Genomic DNA, 23566 nt, shown 5'->3' with positions numbered 1-23566 from the left:
CGGTACATAATAAGGTCTTGTTGTTGTACAAGTTAATTTTAAAAAATTAATTTAAAAAATATACGGAATACTGTAGCAATAACACCAAAGTATTGCTACCTTGATTAACACCGGAGTAGAAAGCTTATTCAAGAGAATCACGCCATTTAATTGTGTGTAGTGAAGCCTCCTTGAGTGTAGAAACTAAGGACCAATGGACCTTCCTAGATAAATACCTACTCTTAAGTAGGTTTTTACGATTTGCTAGACTACTACTAGACATTATTACATAAACATTATGAGAACTAGAATAATTTACTTTTGTTAATATTTAGAACCAACCGTTTTAACACCTACCCTTTGGGTGGGGACCAGCCTGGGTTCTGTGCTGACCATCTTAATCACACCACCCGATCCAGATAGCAGATCTTCCCAACCTGTGGTGGTGTCGATGGTAGGAATGACAATATTCAGGCTAAAAGGCAGCATTTTGACGCTATCGTTTCTTGATTGTAACGGAGCGTTAATACCGTATTCATACGAATCGTGGAAAGATGACAATCGAGAAAGAAGAGAAAGAGACCGTAAGTACCCATTACTGTATATTTATAAGGAAATGTTGAACTCTAAATTGATTTTTTTCAATCTAAAATTATAAAATATATCAAGGGACACCAACCAGAAACCAAAACCGAATGAGTCCTACCCTCGGTGAGAACTCTACCAGAAGTGATAATTGCAGCGATCGTCAATTTGTGGTGATTGCCAGCGAAAAGCAGGCGAGAGTTGTAGCTTTACCATCACAGACGTGTATTTATCGTCAACAGTTAGCGGACAGTGACTTTGTAGTTAAAGCTGAAGTTATTTCATTCAAAGGTAATTTTAAAGACCAATAAGTAAGACTTTACATTGTTTACAGCAGTCAAACTAGTTAACTAAGAAGCTAAATGTAAGCTATTTTTATTTATTTTATTTTACAAAACTATTATAATACTTAAAAAGAGAGGAGAACATATATAATTGCAGATTATAACCTTAGCATTAACTTTCAGATAGCGTGTGCCTAGCCTGTTACATTTCGAATGGACATCTGATGGCCTACAGTCTACCCAGTCTTCGACCCCTTTTAGATATTGATTTTTTACCATTATCTGAACTGAGGTAAGAAATGTTACAGAGTGATACAAAAGCCTTAGCTGTAAATAAATGTATAGAGTTCAGTTACTTTTTCAATTTGTTTATTCTGGCACCAAATTTGAATGTTCTCTTTTACATTTAATTGTGTGCACAATGGTTTATATTAGAGCACACCTGATGCATGGTTTCTTATTTTGTTATTGATTAAACATGAAGATATATATTAACACAATGGCATCCAATTGTTACATATGTGTATTTTTACTAACAAATACTAACCGCATTTTGGGATTAAGAAAACATGCCTAGTGAACGTCTAAAATCACTAATTGAAGCGTATTAATATCGATAATAATCAGGCTAATACTGCTTGTTCACATCCCACCAGTTTCCAGACACCCAGTAATAGGGGCATTGTAGATCCCATGTTATCGATATGGGGCCAACAACTAATTGTTAACGAGGATACTGATCAGTAAGTCTATGACAAACCATTTATTAAACCTGTATACATGTATTTATTTAGTACCCCCAAACCTCAATTTTATTTATATACAGAAGTAATATAGAAAATTGAATATCCACAATTGAATATTAACAAAAAATTGCAGATCCTTATGTAAAATTTATAAATATAATTATGTACTAGTATAGTACAATAGTAGTAGTTAGTAGTAGTAGAATATAATGTATTTAATATTCAGTTAGTTATGTATTTATCAAAAACTGACTCAAATATAAGGTGTCTCAAAGCAAGTTTATAATTAGTGAATTTATTAACAATAATACAATCCAAACTTTATTCATAAACTTCAGCTTCAAAAAAGTGAAAAGATCAACAATTCATCATGCCATCGCAGGCTCATACAATTACTTTAGTTACATTTGAGTGTTATGCTGTTCTATTTCTGTCCATTAAGATGAAAATGAGCTTAATCTGAAGACAAGATGTTGCTAGATGTTGAAAGGCGCTGAATTGCCTAGTTTATGAAGACAAGCCTCTGACATCAGACCCATGAAAATCGCTTCAGTTAACTGAATTTCAAAGAACCAGCAAGCTCTTTTGAGACATCTTGTGTTATTAAATATTAACTGGCAGTTTATTTATATTAAAACATTATATTCCCAGATAAATTAAATACTTTAATAAAAAATCATTTAGGATACAATATAATATTTTCTGTTATTGTATCGATCATAAATATCCTTAATGTTAATAATATTTAGCGACAAAATATGAAATTAAGTTACTCAGAAAGTGAATACTACTGGATATTCTTTTTTCTGATTGTTAGTATAATTTTTATATAAAGCTAGGTCGATTCCCTTTGCAAATATAAACTGAGTAAGTAATAGTCTACATCTTCATAAAAGCAAGAGATAAAAATTGGTTATATCATAATTTCTTGGATGTATCTATTACAGACCCACAAATCATATTTGCACGCGACCTCTTCGTTAAAAAAGACCAAGGTCGAATAAACATTTTTGAAAGCAATGTTGGGATAGGCAGATACGATTAAATCAATATTTTTCTGCTACACCAGGAGTTTCGATCATATCATCCAATATCAAATGACAAATTCACGCTGACTCTTTACTGATTGGCTTTAACGAGCGCACACACTGCTCATTTCTTCTCTCGCATGTGATTATTTGACTATTGAAATTAAATTACCTGCATGTTATAGAGGGCGCAAAATTTTTCTATGACAAAATCACGCACCAAACACGAGTGGTAAGTGGGTTTGGTAGTTGCGTGGGCCGACGTTGTAAACTGACTCAACTAACTAACTAATATTTAATTAATAAGTTTATTATAGGACTTTGAGGTGTGGGAATTGTTTTAACTAGACGAAAATGTTGTAGGATTGCCAGGACGTTTGGATTTAGTAACAAAGGGCATGGCTTATATCTAGCATCGCCATCAGAATTGCAAAAATTCACGCTATGTACAGATTTTTGGTAAGTAAATATAAATCACAATTATTAAAATACACAGTTTTTTCTCTATCGGTAGTGTGGATCTGACTGAAATGCTGGGAGAACTATTTCTAACGTGTGAAATGCCTGAGCCACCTAAAGTTAGCTTCTTCAAAGGGCTATTTGGTGGAGGCGTGAGTTCTTTAGACCGAGAAGAATTATGTATGTATACTACGTGGTTTTAATATTCAACAAAATTTAATGATTATATGTTTCCAGTTGGAGAATCGAGCGGTAAAGCAAACAAATCGATTGCAAAACACATTCCTGGCAATATGCAAGAAATAAGCCAAAGGGCTTCTACTGCCTGCGGCGAAGTAAATCGAGCACACAAATTAATGCTGGAGAGAGGTGAAAAACTGACCCAATTAGAAGAGAGAGCTGAACGTATGCGCAACGAGGCAGAAAATTACAGCTCAACCGCACATGAGCTTATGCTCAAGTATAAGGAGAAGAAGTGGTACCAGTTATGAAGCGTCCCCAGATGGTTGATTTCGTCTTTACAATAGATTTAAGGAGGATGGTCTTTGTATTTAGCGGAAAACGAGATGTTGCCAAGTTGTGAATTTTTTACCTTGTATAAGGAATACTTTAAGTAGATGTGAAACATTTCTACATTTGCTACAAATAAAAACAAATCTACGGATAAGCTCTATTTTAGGCTGTTTTTAGTGGGAAAAGATGTTTTACTAGTCGCTAATGTTTAATTTCCACTCATGCCAATGGTGAGTGTTTTAATGTTCTAGTTTCTTTGATGAGGAGGGAGGAAAATTTGATGTCCGCTTCTACAGCCTCTTTTTCCCTATAAGAAAAATCTGCTTGTACCCCGTCGAGATGTCAATTTTCTTTGCCTGTTTGCGGGATGGTTTGAAGAAAGCTGCGTCTTCAGTGTCGTTTAATCCACCCCGCCTCTCTTCCTAGTCAGTCGATTCTTGTAATAGATTTTTGGACAACGTCCGAACTATCGAGAATCTATTTCTATACTTATATACAAATGTGTAAATAAGAGAAACAACTTTTGGTAGATTAGCTAAACATCCATGTAAATATGTTACTATAGCAGATATAACCTTATTACCTACTAATTTGAGAAAAATATGTTTCAGTATCGCCAATTGACAATAAGTAATGTCGACATAATTAGTTCCGTTGAGTTTAGGCCGACGCTTAACTGTTCTTTTAATAACAATCAATAAAAATGAAACGACACTACGGGTTTTCACACACATATCAAAAAGAACAAATGAAAATTAATCACCTCCAACAATCCCAACAAGACCAAACGGATGTAATCACCAAGCCCTAAACCCAAAAGTTCTCAAACCCGTAGTTGTAAAGATTTAACAATATGTTGTCTTCCTGTTAACCAAAAGGGCCAAAGCATTTCACCTCTATGTTAGTTATTCGTTTTCGGTTGTTATTCTTGCGTAAGCTGTTTGGGAGTGGAAAAGCCGGCCCAATATCATTGGCTCGTGAGTAGTTCCAGTGTCCCGCACCTCTTGTTAAGTCGATAAGGTAGTTTTTTCTACTGCAAGGCGTTTATACGTCTTCTCTAGCTTCGACGACTGTATATAATGCACGCTGGTTTTCTATTGTCCCTCTTCCAAGCCGAACTAGCCGATTGGTATTCTCATGAACGAACTGAGTCATCTGTTATTGATTTCAAAAGAAGAATGTCTACGACTTGTTGTGTTTTGTGGTTTTTAGTTTATATGTGTTGCATCATTGTTGTTCAGTGGACCGGGTTGTGGCTTACAGTTGCGGAACAGCCCTCTCGGCATTTGTATAGAGGTGGGAACAACTTGTACAGCGACAATGTTAGTAAACTTTGTGCAAAATTATATTATACTGTTCTCATGAAATAAAACAATTGTTTATAAAAGGTGTTTTCTTTAACATTTATAATGCAATAGTAGTTACAAGGTAAATTGGTAGCTGAACCCAAATCGGCTGCCCGTTTTTTAAAACTTGGTTCTAGATTTCGAAATAATCAATCCATTATTTTACTATTTTATTCAATTAACGGCTATTTATCGAATAAAAAAGTATAAATCAGAAATGAACAGAGGTTGAACTGAGTCTTTTATACTGGTTGGGATCTCTTTCACGTATTAATGTCCAATAGTAATGCATCCGTTCAAAATTCTTGGTATCGCCTTTCTATTTTCGCTATATATTAGCGTAGCTGCTTTGTGGGAACAAAATCAAGATGTGAATGCCGAAAATATATTTTGAGAAATATTCAAACTCCAATCTTGTGGTAATTCTGTAACATGCTTGCAATTGCAATTGACAATCAATTACATGCTTGTAATCCGGTGAATAGTGGTTACCGAAAAAATTGTGAACAACACTTTGAAACGATACCCATATTGCTGCTTCATCAGACGTTAAACATTTTGTGAACTTTGCACCAGCCATTAGTGATCGATTATCAAGGTCGACAAATATTCCTTAATAAATTAAATGATTTCTTCCATAACGAAATGAAGACGAAGTTCTTGAGACATTTTTTGCAATCGTACCTGAACAATTTGGCAATTAATCACTGTCATTATATTTATATTATACTTTTTTTTTTTAATTTATACAGGCGACATTAATCGAACAAAAGTAGCAATCATCTACATGACTTTTCTGTTCTCTTCATAAGAGGAAATCAAAAATATACATTTTCACCAAGTGACAACTTATACAGCTTTGATCTGCACGCGTTACGATTTCGGTACCCATGGTTTCTCAGTATTTACAACAGTAAGATATTGCAAGTACGCATCTTTGAGTGCATTTATCATAATCTTTCCATGTCTACCGAGCATATAACATCCACAAATGTAACAAAAACACTTTGAATCGGCTTTTCAGCATTTTCACATGTTTCGAAGCGCAGTCACAACGCAAAAACAAATCCCAAATGAAGTTTAATGCAACGTTGTCAGCTGACAGTCTTTATAAAAGCGTAGTGCTACCGCCATGTGCGAACTCGAAAACTAGAACCAACCTTGGCACACGGATTGAAGATCTGAATTCAGACCATCAAATAACGTTAAGAATCGTTCTCATCTACTCGGGTCCAAAAGTTGACTCGAATTTTTAAGCTTTTGTAATCATAGTTATATTTTTTTACATCTGTTCCACTGCTTTAGCTACGAACATAGATTTACACATTGACTACTATGCAACATTTATCAAATTAAAGAATAATAAGAGTTGAAAAAACAATTAAGAATTCCTATTTGTATTTATTTTTGATATATATCTGTCTTGAATTTATTGAACTCGTTGCGACAATTGAACATGTGTAAAGGCTGACGGCCCCAATAAAATTCCAATTTTTTTCAAATGTTGCTCTTTAACATGTATTGATAATCAGAAACGCAATGTGTCATTTTTTTTTAAATAAAATTTCACAATATTTTTAAAAATCATTCCTGATATTTTTGATATCACATTTAAATTGATATAAGTTTTTGATTAAATTACTAGGTACAAATAATTTGTTAGGCTCTCAAATTATCTATAATATAAAAAATGTTCCTCAACATTTTCATTTTAAAGTTTTATATGCCATTATTTTGTTTGTCCTCAGAATATAAGAATATATAGACTGTAAAAAATTGCACTTTAACTAACATAAGTTAGATATGGTTAAATTTTGACATAATAAAACAGAATTAAGCACTGTCCAGACATCATTCTTTTAGAAAAATAATGAAGGCATCTTCCTAACACAAACTTTAATTATGTCTCACACTTAACGCAATAATTTTAAAAAGGGACTCGAATATTTACTTTTACATAAAATTACACTACTAGAACTACCCCATTCTAGTCAGTTATTCCTTACATTTGCTCATTAAAATCTTTATACAATTCCAAAGTCAAAATTTTCTCTGTATGTATAGGTTGTTAATACTAATAAATTTTGTATCCAATAACATATTGTATGTTTTATTTTTCCATTGATTTTCGAATCGCCAATTCATATTGCATAGTTTTAGTAACAGTCAACAACTGTTTTGGTTGGATTTGAGAAAGCTGTATGCACAGTAGGTGCAGACACTGCTAACAATGAAACAAAATCACATTCGAATAAGACTATAAAAAAGACTAAAATAATTTTATATTATAAATATAAATAATTTGGTCATTATAAATGAGTCTTTGACCAGGATAAAATCAAAAGGCTAAAGGAATTATGTGAACCTAATATTTCAGCTCTTTAGGGTAAAAAAAAACAAATTTTAATAACTATCACAAAAAAATGTATTTGCTTTATATCACATAAACCATAATAAGTTAATATAATTACTTTGATTTTCGGAATACAAAAAGCTAAATTATCAGTATTGTCGAGAAGAGAGTCGTTTCACCATCCAATGTCTTTTTGAAACACACAATACAATTTGCAATTTTGGTTTTTTAATTTACAAAACTATAATGGTAATAGCTCACCAAGTTACACACGCCTCCATTTTTTTGGTATGGTTTTATTTAGAACTTATGAACGATTAAAAAGATTAATTGAAACTGGACGGTGATTTTATGTTAAAATCCACGTCGGACTCCAGTTCATTTTCGGAAAGTGACAAGGAACCACCTGGTCGGCGTAGTTTCAAATTAACCATATCCTGTGGATAAAAAAATAATTGAATGAGGTAAAAGTGTTTTATCAATTTATAAGGGTTAACAAAAATGTTCCTAGTCTGGCAGAAACAATGTATTATACAAAGACTAGATAACATTTGTCAATAGCATCGATTGATTCATATTAGGGTTTTTCAATAAATTGATAAAGTGTGGGTCATGTTGAAATCGAATGAAACAAGTAGTGTACAAGAATTGGGATTTCCACAAATTCACATATAATAATCAATGAATGCTGAAGTCTTGTCATAAATAATTTGGTAATAAGTAAAAAATAAATAATAAAACAAAGCTACGAAATATCGAATATGCAAAATTACTGGTATATTTACTGGCGTAGATTCACTAAAGTTATCATAAAGAAATCAACCACACATTATTGGATTTGTTAGTAAGGTGAGTCGATGTTGGCAGTCCGGCAGGCATTGATGTTTTGGCGACGTCTGTTTAACCTGCATTGCTTTGACAATTTGCCTTCCGAATAATAATTAGGCAGACTGCCAACGTCGATACAACCCCAAATAAATATCCCAACAAGCAAGCTTGAAATTCAGTTTAAAGAATATAAGTTCACTAGTTTGTGGAGGTGTATAGTTTGGCCTTATGGCTTGTCTCCAATTGCAAAATTTAGCCCGAATGCACATAAAAAACACGTGCTAGCACAACGAATTTATTGATTTTTTTTCATCAATACGGCGAATACGTCCGAACCAAACGTTCTAGTGCAGCTTAATCACTATACAAGCAGAGGCAGATACAAAATAATTTTACAACATAATAACGTTCCTTACAAAACCCGTGAAATACTATTGGAAGCACTTGAATGAGTATCTCCACCATTTCTACATTATTCCCTATATATTGCACCTTTCAATAATGACATATATATTCATTGTTATCATATGACCTAGCTGAAAAAGTGTGACTGGACAGTTTTACAAAAGTGTCAATTTGTGACAGAATTCAACTGATATCGGGGAGATTTTAAAAAATAGTGGCCTACATATAATACAATTTTTTAAAATAAATAAGTCATTTTTATTTTTAAAATAACAAGATTTTATTTGAAGCCTTAAGATATTTTAATTTTGAGAATTCCAATAATTCAGACATTATAACATTCTGTATTAATTTTTTTTCGAGATATGTTAGGATTAAATGAAGATGGTTATGTATTCTATGTATTTATACAATGTTTATGTTTTATGTATGTTTTTATTTTGTTAAGTTAGGAAATATTGGGATTTGATATATATTTAGACGAAAATTAAAAAAAGATGTAAGAAAAAACATCACGCTAGGGTAAAAAGAAAACAATAAATATTCAAACAACAAGTACATATAACGTTAGCCCCAATGCAAATTATTAAATACAATATATAATTACCGACAAATAAAAAAAAGAAAATTAATGTCTTCCAACCCAAATATCATCTATAGTGTCACCATGCCAACTGAATTGACGGATATTAAGCTAAAGTAATAGAAGTAAGTAGCATTGAAAAAGTGTTAGATTTATTGTTTTATATCGATTCATTACTCACATTTGAGAATCCTCCCGTGGGTTCTGAGGCATACCCGCCTCTGCCCTCATCCTCATCATCTGACTCAGAGCTACTCGAAGAAATGTCTTCTTCATAAGGCCTGCAAATATTCAACTAGATTCAACTTTATGAGTCATAAGATTTACTAACCTGCTGACTTTACAAACCATCTGTGCTAAATCGGTGAAAGTATACTGCGACTGGTGAGGGTCTTCGCATATTTGCGTTTTGTGCATTTCTAAACTGCGAAATCGGGGTAAATTACCTGAACGACTTTGACCTTCGAAATAAGCTTTCCCATGTAAATATCCTACTTCCCGGATTTCATCGAAGCTTCCGAACTGCAACGTCTTGTATTTATCTATAGGTGGGCGAATATATTCGCAGTAATCGCTGGTTTTAACCTCCTATAAGAAAATAAAATATGTTCAGTAGACCCAAAATTAAAAGGGTGTTCCGTTTAAATTATATTTAAAGGGGAGACCTATCTTGAATTGGGGACATCTTTCAGCATGTTGTTTATTATTCAGTTACTAGTACTAAGTAGCCACAGTAAGTTTAGTAGGTTTTATAGAGGCCGAATAAGTCGCTACTGAGCGTCGAAGTCTATAGAAGAACCCGAGGTAGTACAAGACCCAATTGACCCAGGAGCTTAAGTTACCAAGAGGTTCAATATATGGTAATGCATTCCCGGAACTTGACTTTAAGCCGACGGAGTCATTGGTATCTTTTCGAACACGATGACCTACATGAGTGCTACAAAATGATGATAACCGATTCCTCTGAACCTAAATTGAACATGAGACATAAAGACATGAGATTCAAAATAGAACGGTGACACAGTGGCCATCACTATTGACATTTTGCATGAACCGCTTAAAAGCATCGTTATATCTTGCTATTATCATTGGTAACCAGATTTGGACTAGCAAAGTAATAGATGGTAAATAACAAAAGTTGCTCGATAAAAACTAACCAAACCAACAAATGTTACCCAAAACATATATTTATGGACATGGACATTAAGATGTTTAACAATTGCCAAATACTGTTCCTTTTAATATTTGTACATTACAGATATATGAAAGTTAATATTTTATAAGTCTTACCTCAAGTTGCCTGACACAACTGACATAAGCTAATCTTGTTTGAATATCAGGAAGATTAGGCACTTTAATAGGCTTTGCGAATGGGTTGAAACGCTTCCACAATAACCACCATCCTGAGAGATCGTCGCCATAATTTGTCAAATCCTGATCGTCTACAGAACCGACGTCAATGGCCAAAATGTGGTTTGCTCCTAAACTTCTCATTACATCCGCTAAAACACAAAATTTTATATTCACTTTTTTAAAAATGTAAAAAGAGGTGCATAGAGACGATATATTAATATAAATAAATAAGAGGTTTTTAAATATATTCTTATTACTAATACAGAGTCGAATAAAGGCATGAATGCCAAAACAGATATACTTTTAAAATGTCATTTACGAAAATAAAACCAATACCATAGAGTGTAAAAATAAGTTTTGATGTTTTTTGAAGCTGAGAAATTGGTACAATATATTTTATTGAAAGATCATCTTTAGCTATGATTTTTCTCCATGGTGGCTTCTTAGTAGAAAGGGAGGAGTTGCTTGATCAAAAATAAGTGGTAGTTGGAGAGTTTAAGTTCACATAAAACCTTCTTTTAACTCCATGTCCTCAATCTTAAGATGATTTTAAATCAATTGTTAAGTCAACGCTTTAAAATTTTGCTGGTTTTCCTTTACGTTCTTGGAACGATGGGTTCTTGTTGAAGCATGTTCCTCATATAACTTGTTGTGTATTATTGACACATAGAATGATATGAATTTTTAAACAGAATCACAATAGTTTGAATATAGTTTCAATATTACTCGATACGACTTAATACTATTTACGCCATTTTTTTGTAGATTCCTCAAAATTTATTTGTACAACTTATAATTAAACATACAATGGGGTTTTTCAATAAGGGCTGATCAATGGTTGGCCACCTATAACCGCCAAGTTGTTTTGCCATATTTTTCCCAAATGGAGCGCATGGACGTAGAAAATATGTAATGCCACGAGATGAACATTATACATAAACAATTTGAATACACCTTTGGCATAATACACCAATATCGTGCGATTTGACCCCACTAAATTTTTTTGGATTTTTTTAAGTCGCAAGTACATACGAATAAACTGTAACCAGTAGAGACCACGGCTCAAATTCAAACAGATTTAAAGAGCAGCTCTTAAATATTGGAACACTTGAATCCATGCCGCTGTCAAAAGCCACACATTTAACAATGTAATACCTTACGCTCAATTTGTTTCATTCCATTTTAACATCGACCCGTCTTTATTGAAAACCCCAATAACATAAAGTAAAATGAATAAAAAGACTAGGCTAATGTAACCATGTATTATTTGAACACAGAAATTATTTCAAATAATGTGTAATTGGAATTCAATGTATATTATATTCAAAAATAATTAAAACAATAAAACTTATTTATTAGGTAAAGACAATAAACTCCACTGTTTGACAGAGATTTGCTTTTTCCACGAGGGAGTTCGTACAATCTAACGTTACCTGGCACATTATTAATATAGCATCCATCGACTAGCATATGACCATCCGCCGGGTCACATAACGGTGGGAAAATGCCCACCACTGACATGGACGCCCGCACATACCGCCACAAAGAACCTGTTAACTAACAAGCTTTAGTATTATGCCGCTTTTAAGCAATTATAACATGTAATTTTTATATATCTGCAATAGATTGGGAGATTGATTTTTTCTTCCTGTGTGATTGGTTCACCGCCATATTTTTTCCAAAACAGATGAAGCAATTCTCTACGAATATTATTCTAAAGCAAATCGACGCAAGCACCCTTACCTTAACTATTTGGAGTAGTGAGTTTGACCCTTTACCCGATAAGTTAGTATAATTGTATGTTATACCAGAAAGAAACGGACCATCACCTCCCTCAAATTTGTTATAAACAAATCGCTGTCAAACCAATTTTTAAGTAAATTAAATTTAATTGACACTTTGGTAAATATAAACCGGGAGTGGTATTTACAGCTCAAACGGTAACGCGAGTAGTTTTGTTAATTACCTGGTAAATTATTGGTGTACCCTCCATCCAAGAGTAGATGACCATCTTGGGGATCACAGAGAGGAGGCATATAACCAGATAGGGACATGGAGGCACGCACATATCGCCATAGAGATCCTACGGCAAGGTGGCTTACTACTCACTAGCTCTGCTTCTTATTCTTTATTTTTGCAACCGATAAGGTTAGTAATTAAGAATACTAATTCTAGCTTATGGCATTTAAACACTGTTTATTATATGATGTCAGATATTAGAAAAACATTTCAATTAAAAAAAATACAAACATATACATGCTTTAGACTAATACAGATACAAACATATATATTACAACTTATATTACAAAATTATATCTCTACTTTAATTTTGATCACATTATAAGAATGTTATGAACAAAGCAGGAAATATATATTGCTGATTAGGTTGATTGTTTTAAAATAAGATCATATCTGTATCAGTTATTGTTAAAATTGTGCAACTAGGTATTGGGGTAAAGGTGAATGTTTAGGTTAAAATTAAATGAAAACGTGCTGAAAGCCATTTCGATCAAACTAAAAGGTAACTATCATACACAACTAATAAACATAAATGTATACAGGCTCAAAATTAGCTAAGTAAAATAACAATGGTAAACCAATCACATCCGGATGTAATTAAAGGGCCCTAGAGAGGGGCTAATTTTGATTTTATAAAAGTAAACAAAATCAGACGTCTAAATTACCATACCTAGTGACACAAAGGAATCATTTTAAAAAGCTGTTTTTTTTTCGTTCTATTAATTACTACAATTCAGGTAACAAATAACTCACCATGACTATGTATTCTCATACAGGAAGAAGTTATGTCTGTGGTAATGGTGAAGAATGGTATCCACAAATCCTCGATGTATGTATCACCTAATGTACCTTTAATTGTATTATTGAAATCCTTACCGCTAAACATTGATGTAACAGGATAAGTCAGATCCCAAAGTTGTCGCCACCACTGAGTCATTTTCTATACAAAATTATACTATGTTTAATACGTATTTAACAAAAAAATTGTAAGAATTCTTATATAATTTACTATGACAAAATGTGTCCAATGAATTTGCTCACCTTTGACCATTCTCTTGCCTTTTGGGTTACCGTAGTAATATCACGTTCCTGACACCAAAGAGAACCCATAAAAGCACCGATTGAAACCCCTCCAACCATGTCTATAGGTATTCCCGCTTCCTATAATTATTTGTAATGTTATGAATTAATTCGATAATTCAAACCAAAAACAGTAAGTCATACCTGAATGGCTTTAATCATACCGATATGAGAAGAACCCCTAGCACCTCCACCTCCAAGCACTAATCCAACTGATTTTCCAGTCAACCAACGCGCCAATCGAGAAAAGTCTGAATGTATATTTGGATCTGTAGCACATACTTTTGAATATAATTCGTTCTAAAAATGTAGAAGTATAAGAAGTTATTTTTAGTTACACAAGTATCTTACAATTCTATATTGACTTCTTCTAGCAAAAACTCTGTTGGGGCACAAAATATGATGATGTGACGATACCCACGATCTCATATTCAACCAACTGATGGTATTTTTTGGCTTCCCTCCTTCTCTGTGCAGTAATACCAATTCTTTTTGAGTTCGTATTGCTAATCTTTCTAATTCCTTTTCGACTTTTCCTAAATTATACACATACAGTAATATTCTATAATTAAAAGTGATTCAGTTTATAAAAGAAAACACCAATAAGTTAGCACCTGGCATGAAATAAGGAAAAGTTAAATGTTTAAAAAATTCTTACCCAAAGAGGCAGGATTATCACCCAAACCAACAATTAAAATGCAATCTGCTTGTCTAATACAGCGCTGGGTCCATGCCGAGACTGTCAAATCACACTGATACAAAGATATTTTATGTTGATCTTCTTGCTGTGCTAACCATGAAGAAAGTCTATATTCATTATTAGGATCCATTATTGTTATACCCAAATTCTTTTTAATAACATCTGAGGTCAGTCTTATAGTAGGCCCTTAGTAAATTAAAGTGTTAAATTGCTTGGAAATGAAATTATTATAGTGACTTACCGATAGCTGTCAGACAATGATATAGCTCATATGTAAAACCTGTTAGAGGCACATCATCTGACGCCGCAACAATCGCTACTGTTGAGAAATTAATTTGTGATGGTCTACTGTCTATGGTAGAACTTCGACATGGGCCTGTTATACTGGGCTTTTGCCACGATCCAAGAATTCTATGGCCGAGCAACTTAATGAGTCTTGTTACAACAATAGGAAACTTTATTTTAATGACATTAAACAGTCCTTCTGGTAGTTTAGCTAATTCCGAATCTCTAACAGCAATTACTGTTGTACTTCGCTTGGTTTGCGTCACCATCTCAACTACCCCTACTAAATCGCCTTTACCATATTCACCTACTAGTTCCTTTTTACCATTTGAATGAGTTATAACAGATCTCAATCTTCCAGACAAAACAATATAAGTGCTTTCACTCTCATCATCCTGTCGATATACTGCACGACCTATATTAAAATAATACAAATTTTATTTATAATCTACGTTAATTAAAGAAAAAAATATCTAACCAGATTCCATAAACAACCAATCAAGAGCGAAATCAACTTGTCTAACAAATGGAGAAAGCCTCTTTACTACCATATTTGCTACAAACAACACAACCTTAGGGTTTTCCTTGATAATACTAAAATTCAAAATATATAATTTTTAATTCTAAGAAAATGGGTGTTTTTACTTGTAAAATGTTGTTTTTGAAAGCAGCGCGATGCGAGTAAGATGTTTAGCTTTTATGGTAAAGAAACTTGGTTCGCCTGTCAGCATTGCCAAACCTCCTACGATCTCTCCTGGATGTGATGTAAACATATAAACCTCTTCATCACTTTCAGCTAACTTTTGCGTAACGGTTAGTGCACCGGAAATGATATATACTAATGCCACATCCTAAACACAAATAGAAATGTGTATTTAGAACCAATAAAAATAAATTTTAGATTTTTAAATCCTATGCATCAAAATAAAATGTATTGGTCTAATGTCACACTTAACAGTTAATAAAAGTATTTAATGTATCTTCACTTGAAGATATCTTATCGATATGTACAATGGATTGTTCCATAAGCTTCAGGAATAAAATGCAAGGTTCTATAAACTTAAAAATTATTTTATTTTTCACTACAATTACCCTCAATACACTTATTCCAACCATTTTCTAATTTATAGACCTCTTTATTTCAATTGTTAAAATCGTTTGACAAAAAAAATTACTTTATTTAGTGCTAGAAGAACCAGATGGCAGTTTCTTTAATTCGCTGATATTAGCGAGAGTATTTTTGAGTTATGTACTCCTTTTTAAAAATAAATGATATTTTGTCATTTTTCTAATAAAACTACAATTCCGAGGATGTTGAACTACATATAGAAGAAAATAGAAATTCATTTAGAACCCAAGTGGGTAGAAGCCCGCAGTAGCTTCTTTAAGTATCCAGCTTTATGTGAATACTGAAAGCTGTTTTATGGCCGGTGTTCCACAATGTTTTCGCGAGATGGCATATAATGGCCTATCTCTATTTTAAAGAAGTCCACCGACATTTAAACAATTGGCCTACCAGAGTGCGGTTTATCTTTAACATCGAAACTTGAGGAACGAAAACGCCCAAACCAATTCTGATCTTCATCTTCACTTAAGCACGCAATTGTCAATGAACCCGCCCTGCATTTTTCTATTTTTTAAGTAATAACAAAATATGATGCCGCCATTTCTTTGTATGAAATATTATTTTTAAAACACACTGTAATATGGCTTAATTAAAAAATCATAAAACATGTTACTAGAGATATGCAACTTTAAAGCCATCTATTAAGAAAAACTGACATTACCTTTTCTATATATATACATACATATATATATATATATATATATATATATATATATATATATATATATATATATATATATATATAAATACTGACCTTGTTGGAATCCTCCTTCATTAAATATGTTCCAGCAGAAACTTCCCGAATTTCTACATTTAAATCTATTTGACCATCCTCACTAAGCCCAAGCTCTGTTATAAATGAATCTTTAGCTAATGCTTTAAGTTCATCTTCAGTAGCATTTTCTGGTACAGAGTGTCTCTTCTTTGCCGATTCGCAGGACTAAAATGGTGTATAAATAATAATATTATTAGATTTGTTCACGCAAGATAATCATACATTTCCCTCAATATCAGCTACCATATCAGGCGCATTGTTGTATAAAACAGGAGAAATTGCTTTTGAATCCAAACTTGATTTGGATCTTCGATGACCATGATTAACAGGAATTGTTGATGAGGAACAATTATTTGAATCTAAAATGACGTGTAATGATAGTTACATTTAAATGAGATGCGTACATGAACAATATACCAGAAGCACCAGTTTCCTTTTCCTTCTTTTTAATCGGAGAAAAGAATAACTGCCCTTTTTGCTTAGACATCTGAAAATAATCTTGTTGTAAAGCAAAATATAAAACAAATCTAAAGACAAAAAACTTTCCCAGTATTTGGTATAAAAATTTTAAGTTATTGTATAACCAAAATTAAGAAATATTATACAAATTAATCAAACTGTTCCTTTTTAAACATCTTTAATATTATATTATTATTATTATTGTTTGAAATGTTTTAATATTTGGATTGGAGTAATGAAAACTATTCATATATTATATTTTCTGAAATCATAATGATTGTCGTAACTAAAAGGATTATTCTTTTTCAGACCTCACCGTGGCTTTTAAACAAACACAAACATCAACTTAGGAGTTTTAGTTTATAGTGCTTCAGCAACGAAAATAACCAGAGTATCCTATTATACCATAATATTGTATTGCCACATAAGTACATACATATAAAAACAAAATTTTATAAGCAGTTTGGATAGTATTTTAGAAGAATAATTTGAAAGTAAACAGCAGTACAAAGATACACATCTGGCTATTTGCACTATATATAACACAGCTAAATTGAAAATCCAAAAAATTTCGACAGCATATGATACGATGTAGGCAAAGTATTTAATGATGTTTCTAACAACTTACTTGTTTGACCAATTCCGCGCTAAGACCCAAATACTGATGTAGTGCAGTAAATGTTACTCTCTGGAGCCGAACCATTATAACCTGTATAACTCTAATTATGATATCTGGGTATTCATGAAACACATCCTGAAATGCAACCATAGGTAGTTTCACAACGGTAGAATCTTCAATAGCTTTGGCTGAAATTGTTTTATAAGGGCTTGGATGACCCTATAATAATTGTTAATTAAGGGCCGTAATAAAATAATGAAACGATGCTATTACCGTTAAAACATCAGTGAAACTTAATAATGATGTTACACTTTCACCAGGTTTTACAATTTTTAAAGATGTCGTTCCCTCTGCGGTTGTAATGAAAACATTTAATTTTCCACTTTGAACAATATAAAAGTTTTCATCAGGATCACCTTAAAGAATATGATATAGATTGTTCGTAATGATGATTTCTCTACAATTATAACATTTTTAACATACCGATTTTAAATAAATGACTTCCAGCAGATACATTTATAATTTCTGTATGTTTACATAGTTTAAGAAAAACGGGTTTCTCAAAATGTCCAAATACTCTAATACTTTGCAGCATATAAAAAACATCTGGTGGCATACGATCATCACTCAGGAGATCCTCTTGTAGATATTCTGCTGGTGGTTCCAAGACCTAATGAAGAAAGCAGTTCAAAATTACTACACAGAACTTCTGGTATTCAGCACCTCAGGGCCTAAAAAACGTTGAAATTGCCCTGATAGGCGCATAGTTGTAGTCTTTTTTTATTTGTAGAATTAGGTATTTAAAACGCATTTTTAAGGTGTTGATAAACTACTGTCATTTTGAAGCATAATACAGACAACATAACATTTAGTTCTAATTAAAATAGAACCTGTCAAATTAATATTTAGACTTATTATTATTATAATACTAAGTATTTAATGATAATTACACACATATTTTAATGATTCAGATAACTAACTATACAAAAATGGATTCATTCAATGGATTTTCTAATACAGATAACAAAATAATAAATTTATAACATACTACAAGATTTCCTAATAGAACACTAATCATTTTATTTTAAAATAAATAATCAATATTGTTAAAACAGTATTATTTTGACATAGAAAAAAAACAGAAAAATTTCATTAACATCTTATGAAACTTAAATTGTTTACATTTAATTATCAAATATTATATAACAGCAAATTTTAGTCTAATATTTATTAACATAGTATTAATATAGCATGTACATATATGTGTATAAAAGTAACTGTTTTGCAACAAACAAATCTATTCAACCTTTCAAAAATCACTAGACTATAAAATAAAAAAGACCAAACTACTTTATAAAAATTTAAACATTACTGGTATTCTTTATTATCATGCATAAATAATGATATCTTTTGTTTATAATTAATCATTAATTATATCATACCTTCAATTGTTCCTGTTCTTCCTTTTTCATTTGCAAAATCCTTCTAGCAAATTTCATAACCATTTTACGTTTCTTTCCTTGACCAGAATTCCGAACATGACCTGATATATTTTTTACTTTTCTCATCATTTTGAGACCATAGAATAATGCTTTGTCTCGTTTTCTGAATCTTGGGCCTTCTACTTTTTGGGCCTGCTTTGATCGAAATACTAAAAATATTAGAATTATATAAATGATTTAAAGCTAGATAAAACATTTTCATTAAAACAGCAAGTTAACTTACTTTTTTGATGACATCTTTTTATGCAGAATACTATTACAGCAATAACAACACTTAAAAGAACAAATGCAAGGATGTAAATTAACTGTAAAAGATACAAAATACTAGTTAATCTTATTTTAATTATATTTAGAAATAAAATATACCATTCTGAATAAAACCTTTAAAACGCTGACAAACAACTAATAGAAATCAGTAATCTCTTATAAGATCAGAACAAAAACAACTTTTATCTCTAAATTAAAACACAATGAATCTTAACGTTTTTAATCGCGGTCTAAAGGCTACAAAATATTTTATTCATAACAAAGACATTACCTTGTAATTTCCTGCAGTTTCGGGTTCTAGCTTCAGATAACCAAATAATCCAACCAAATCAACAGAAAAAAGTTTAAAATTATCCAATGAAACCATTTTTCTGGTATCACATGGCAAAAATTGATTAAATTCGTAAAACACTACTTTGTTTAAATACGATATATCAGAATATTAGTACATTTATATAGGTCTAATAGTTTTTCGGGGTTACGTAAGTAATATTACTTGTATTTCATATAATTAAAACTTAAACTTTCCTTCTTTGTTTGTTTTTATTGAATGCTAAAAATATTCGTATATATTTAGTAAAATGTCATGAAGAAATCGAGCTAAATGTCATAATCGATTGTTGTTGTTTGAATGAAGTCCTGATGACCATATAAACATGATTTTTTATTCTACACGAAGTGTATGCAATTATATATACACTGTAGATTTTTAACTATTTAATGTTATAATAAAAATATAACTCCTAAAATCTAAATAGCAAAAAAACTAGCATAATATTAAAAAATAATTATCCGTTTAATAATTCGAAAGTAAACATTATATATTATGTAAAAACTACTATACTTATTATGACGACTGGCGTTTAATCAAGTATTACACTTAGGTCTTAATAAAATATATCTGTACTATTTATGCATATATAATATATATAACCTAATAATTTATAGACATATGTAAATTAAGATGTTTTATTTATGGAAAGTACAGAAAGGCAAATATATATTTAAAAAGCAAATTTAATCTTAAAAAAGCACCAAGAGCACAAATACCCCATAAACTAGAGCAGAAGGATACATTATTAAAGGTTGCTGTTCTTTGTCACCCGAGACAGCAACAAATAATCTTGAAGCTGAAAAACTTGCCCAAAATACAGTAAATCCAGCCAAAATTATACCTATAGGTCCACTTAATTTAAAAAAGACTCCTAGTAGTGACAATCCCACTATAGGTATTAAACAATATCCTAGAATGGAACCTACTGTAGAAAATGTGATGCCCTTATCTGAACTAGACATTAAAGACAATAAACAATACATTAGAATACATGAAATGACTGAAAATCCATAAATATAACTAAAAGATTGTGATTTGCCTGCTAATAACAATAAAACTGCTAAAGCCAAACAGAAGAAAACAGGACCAGCTAAATCGGAATCTTTAGTAAGATATTCTGAGTCATCAGCTAAACTATGTCCCCTAAGAGGGTTTAACACCGCTAGAACTTTTTCCAATATACGATCTGGATAAATCTCTAATTCTTCTAACAGAGGTGGTTCATCTAAATCATCTTCTGGTCCTTTGGGCAATTCATAGTCATTAGGATTGTACATATTAGGAGTGTATTGGGAATATGATTGATTTGCATATTCTTCGTTAGATTTAAATTCTATAAAACATATTGTTGAGTTTGTAATAAAATACAATAAGTATAATTTAAGTTTACCTAATTGTTGATTGGAAAATTGTTGATAATCTTGCTCGTAAAATGTCTGTTGTTGGGGAGGCTCATTTTGATTCCAATAAAATTCTGTATTAACAAAATCTCCCATAATAATAAATTAATATTTAAGGCCTTTTCCTGTATTACAATGTTTACGTGTTCCGTTCTGTATAACCCATTTATGTCAGAGTGATTTATGTCAATTGTCAATACTAAAATTGACAGATTATTACAAAATATGGAGAACATTTTTTATATGCTTTTATATAATATATTTTTTTATTTAATTTATTTATATAATAGATTTATATAGTTTTAATATATTTTGTACATTTAAAATATCTTATTTCTTATACATTAAATGTCTTCGTTTCAGGATTAACTGGTTGTATAATGTTTAATATATTTCAATAATTAAGCTTCAAAATTTTGCTATATTCTTATTCTATTTCTAAGGAACTTCTTTATTATTAAAAAAAAATTCTTTATTCTATGGCTATATTGTGACATAAATAATTATAATTCAACTCTAGAAGCGAACAAAGAGTTTTCCATTATTTAATACAAATTAATTTTTATATTTTGTAAAATTAAAAACTATAAAATTTCTAATGTTACTTTAACGTTTCTGTTAAAATTCATATTAACATAATTTTATCACTACAAAAGTAAAATATTTACATATAAAATATGTTATAAAAAGTATAATTAAAAGTATTACCAACATCCATGGTATGTTGAAATCGTACAGAAGGAGTTCCTTTCATTTGAGTTTTCTTTTTTTAATATTTCTCATTGCTGTCACATTGTTTGAAACGACTTTCATTGAAAGTATTATTTGTTTATCATTCCACGTTACAAAAGCCTACAAAATCTATATCTAATATATTGTAGTGAAAAACAGTTAAAAGAGTTTTACTTCTATGGCAAGTTATCTATAATACAATTCTCAATGTGTAATTATGCAATACCATTTATGTTCTTGCAAATAATAAACTACTTTACCGACTATTTGTTTATTTTTATTTAGTAATTTATTTAAAATTGGCGTTAAATGTAAATTACTTATATTTACAAGTAATAAAATTATATTACTTTTAATTTCTTAGCTTGGGATACTCAATAACTCTTTGTAAATTGTTTTCTGTCCTTATTTAAGTAATGAATATAATCTATCAAGTATAAAAAATATTTTACTTTTATTAAAGGCATTTGCTTATATTAGTTATTTTCTTCATGTTGTTGACCTCTATAGAGCTTTCAGCAAAACATTTCCGTAACATTGATGACATTAATTTACAGTAATCCTTTTACTACAACTAAGACATAGAAAAAAGACAACATTTTATTTAAGTTGGAAATGTTGATAATACTGAGAGGATTTTATTTAAAAGTCGGAGCTTGTTAAACTATTTTAGATCTAGTGGGACAATTTTAATTGACAAAATCTTATATATTTACAGTAGAAAATTCAATGACCCGACCAATAATAACAACATTTTATATCTGGAATTTTCAGATAGATTATTTAATCAATAATATAATCAATTTATCATTGCGGTGAAACGACAGAAAAATAATTAGATCATTTAAGGGACGTCCAATTCCTCAAATGATTTCAGTCAAATGGTTTTACAAATTTATCCAAAATTTCGCTGTAAAACCTGAAGTGAAGAAGGTAGGCCAATTTAATTAGGAAATATGTGTTGATTTATCCCGCACTCATATTTGTATAATTTGTTTATTCAAGATTACTATTGAATTTTTTTTCATTCTCTCTTGATCTTGTTAATATTATATTAGCATTTATTGCAACCTTCTTATTTTTTACTAATGTGTAAGTTGCTTCATCCTGTTGGGGCATGATCGTAGATTTATGTTCGTGATTGTCCTTAGGCAAGAGTGCAAAATCCGATAAGAAAAATGATCCCAGTCATGGCAGAAACCAAGCTGGGTAAGACCGGATGTCTTCTGAGATGATCTCCAAGTTGGTCACTGGCCTGTCGCTAGACTTAATGCCAAGGAACGTGGTTCGGAGCCCACGTTAAACAGTATATCTATTTAAACATAAGTCCTAGTTGGTAAAAAAAGATATGTAAACCATAGCAATTATTTTGATATTTTGTAACACGTTAGAGAAACTACACATTCATTCTTGTAGTTTTTAATTTATATATAGTAACCATTCATTTGGTAATTGCGTAATGAGGACAAGACATTGAGAACATATTTTAAAATTGATTCATGTAATTTTACTAAAGTATATATTTAGCTTATAACAGGTCAATTGAAAAGTCCCCGGCCTACCATAGTAAAACACATTTTTTGGCAAAATTAGTTTTTTTTATTCAACATAATTCACTTCAAGGGTGACACACTGATTTTAGCGACCCTCCAAATTTTCCATACCATTTTTGTAGTACGATTTGTTCTTTGCTTCAAAATAGGCCTCAGTTTCGGATCACCTCTTCATTTGGCGAAAATTTCATCCCAGAGTGCTTTCTTTTGAGATCTGAGAACAGGAAATAGCCGGTGGCGGCCAGATCTGAAG

The 23566-nt window shown here is 31.3% G+C and overlaps 3 protein-coding genes across 12 annotated transcripts in view; 1 reads left to right on the top strand and 2 right to left on the bottom strand.

Annotated features, from left to right (window-relative positions):
- Positions 1-4981, top strand: part of Tomosyn (syntaxin-binding protein tomosyn) — a 360116-nt gene extending 355135 nt beyond the window's left edge. For 3 of the 4 annotated variants that reach the window (XM_076402722.1, XM_076402718.1, XM_076402719.1), the window contains 7 exons: positions 315-563; positions 649-855; positions 1032-1140; positions 1505-1591; positions 2986-3081; positions 3137-3261; positions 3319-4981. In XM_076402722.1, the coding sequence (XP_076258837.1) occupies positions 315-563; positions 649-855; positions 1032-1140; positions 1505-1591; positions 2986-3081; positions 3137-3261; positions 3319-3572 (1127 nt within the window). In that variant the 3' untranslated portion in view covers positions 3573-4981. The remainder of the gene's footprint in view (positions 1-314; positions 564-648; positions 856-1031; positions 1141-1504; positions 1592-2985; positions 3082-3136; positions 3262-3318) is intronic. The other variant, XM_076402721.1, reaches the window with a different exon arrangement.
- Positions 4982-7341: 2360 nt separating this feature from the next.
- Positions 7342-19892, bottom strand: sws (patatin like phospholipase domain containing sws). 7 transcript variants are annotated; one of them, XM_076402725.1, is made up of 23 exons: positions 19566-19892; positions 19251-19332; positions 18968-19176; positions 18009-18195; positions 17799-17941; positions 17535-17744; positions 16865-16934; positions 16670-16806; positions 16427-16612; positions 15192-15397; positions 15025-15140; positions 14503-14961; positions 14220-14447; positions 13913-14097; positions 13706-13861; positions 13523-13642; positions 13235-13421; positions 12429-12545; positions 10400-10611; positions 9441-9697; positions 9291-9390; positions 9134-9220; positions 7342-7730 (listed from the first exon to the last, which is right to left on the bottom strand). In XM_076402725.1, exons 1-22 carry the CDS (start codon positions 19659-19661, stop codon positions 9155-9157), a joined length of 3729 nt encoding a protein of 1242 aa, XP_076258840.1. In that variant the 5' UTR covers positions 19662-19892; the 3' UTR covers positions 7342-7730; positions 9134-9154. The 7 variants fall into 7 exon arrangements, with proteins under 7 accessions (XP_076258840.1, XP_076258841.1, XP_076258838.1 ...); XM_076402726.1 differs by lacking the exon at positions 12429-12545 and adding an exon at positions 11896-12012; XM_076402723.1 differs by lacking the exon at positions 9134-9220.
- Positions 19893-20249: 357 nt separating this feature from the next.
- On the bottom strand, positions 20250-21218 carry LOC143195506 (protein YIPF5 homolog). The gene is made up of 2 exons (XM_076402733.1): positions 21019-21218; positions 20250-20961 (listed from the first exon to the last, which is right to left on the bottom strand). The coding sequence occupies exons 1-2, from the start codon at positions 21122-21124 to the stop codon at positions 20318-20320; spliced, it is 750 nt and encodes a 249-aa protein (XP_076258848.1). The 5' UTR covers positions 21125-21218; the 3' UTR covers positions 20250-20317.
- Positions 21219-23566: the final 2348 nt, after the last annotated feature.

Source organism: Rhynchophorus ferrugineus, unplaced genomic scaffold (genome assembly GCF_030347505.1).
Source record: "Rhynchophorus ferrugineus isolate W39M unplaced genomic scaffold, kcgeb_rfMv2 rfM4, whole genome shotgun sequence".
NCBI classification, from domain to species: domain Eukaryota; kingdom Metazoa; phylum Arthropoda; class Insecta; order Coleoptera; family Curculionidae; genus Rhynchophorus; species Rhynchophorus ferrugineus.
Note: the sequence above shows the minus strand (reverse complement) of the source record. Positions and strands in the feature narration are given on the sequence as shown.

Excerpts from the sequence above, each read along its gene's own strand:
- sws (XM_076402723.1), bottom strand. The coding sequence starts at position 19,661 with ATGGTTTCATTGGATAATTTTAAACTTTTTTCTGTTGATTTGGTTGGA. Across the intron at positions 18,196-18,967 it reads AAGAACAGGAACAATTGAAG|GTCTTGGAACCACCAGCAGA; the intron begins GTATGATATAAT and ends TTTCTTCATTAG. Across the intron at positions 14,962-15,024 it reads TTGGTTGTTTATGGAATCTG|GTCGTGCAGTATATCGACAG; the intron begins GTTAGATATTTT and ends ATTTTAATATAG.
- LOC143195506 (XM_076402733.1), bottom strand. The coding sequence starts at position 21,124 with ATGGGAGATTTTGTTAATACAGAATTTTATTGGAATCAAAATGAGCCT. Across the intron at positions 20,962-21,018 it reads ATTTTCCAATCAACAATTAG|AATTTAAATCTAACGAAGAA; the intron begins GTAAACTTAAAT and ends TATGTTTTATAG.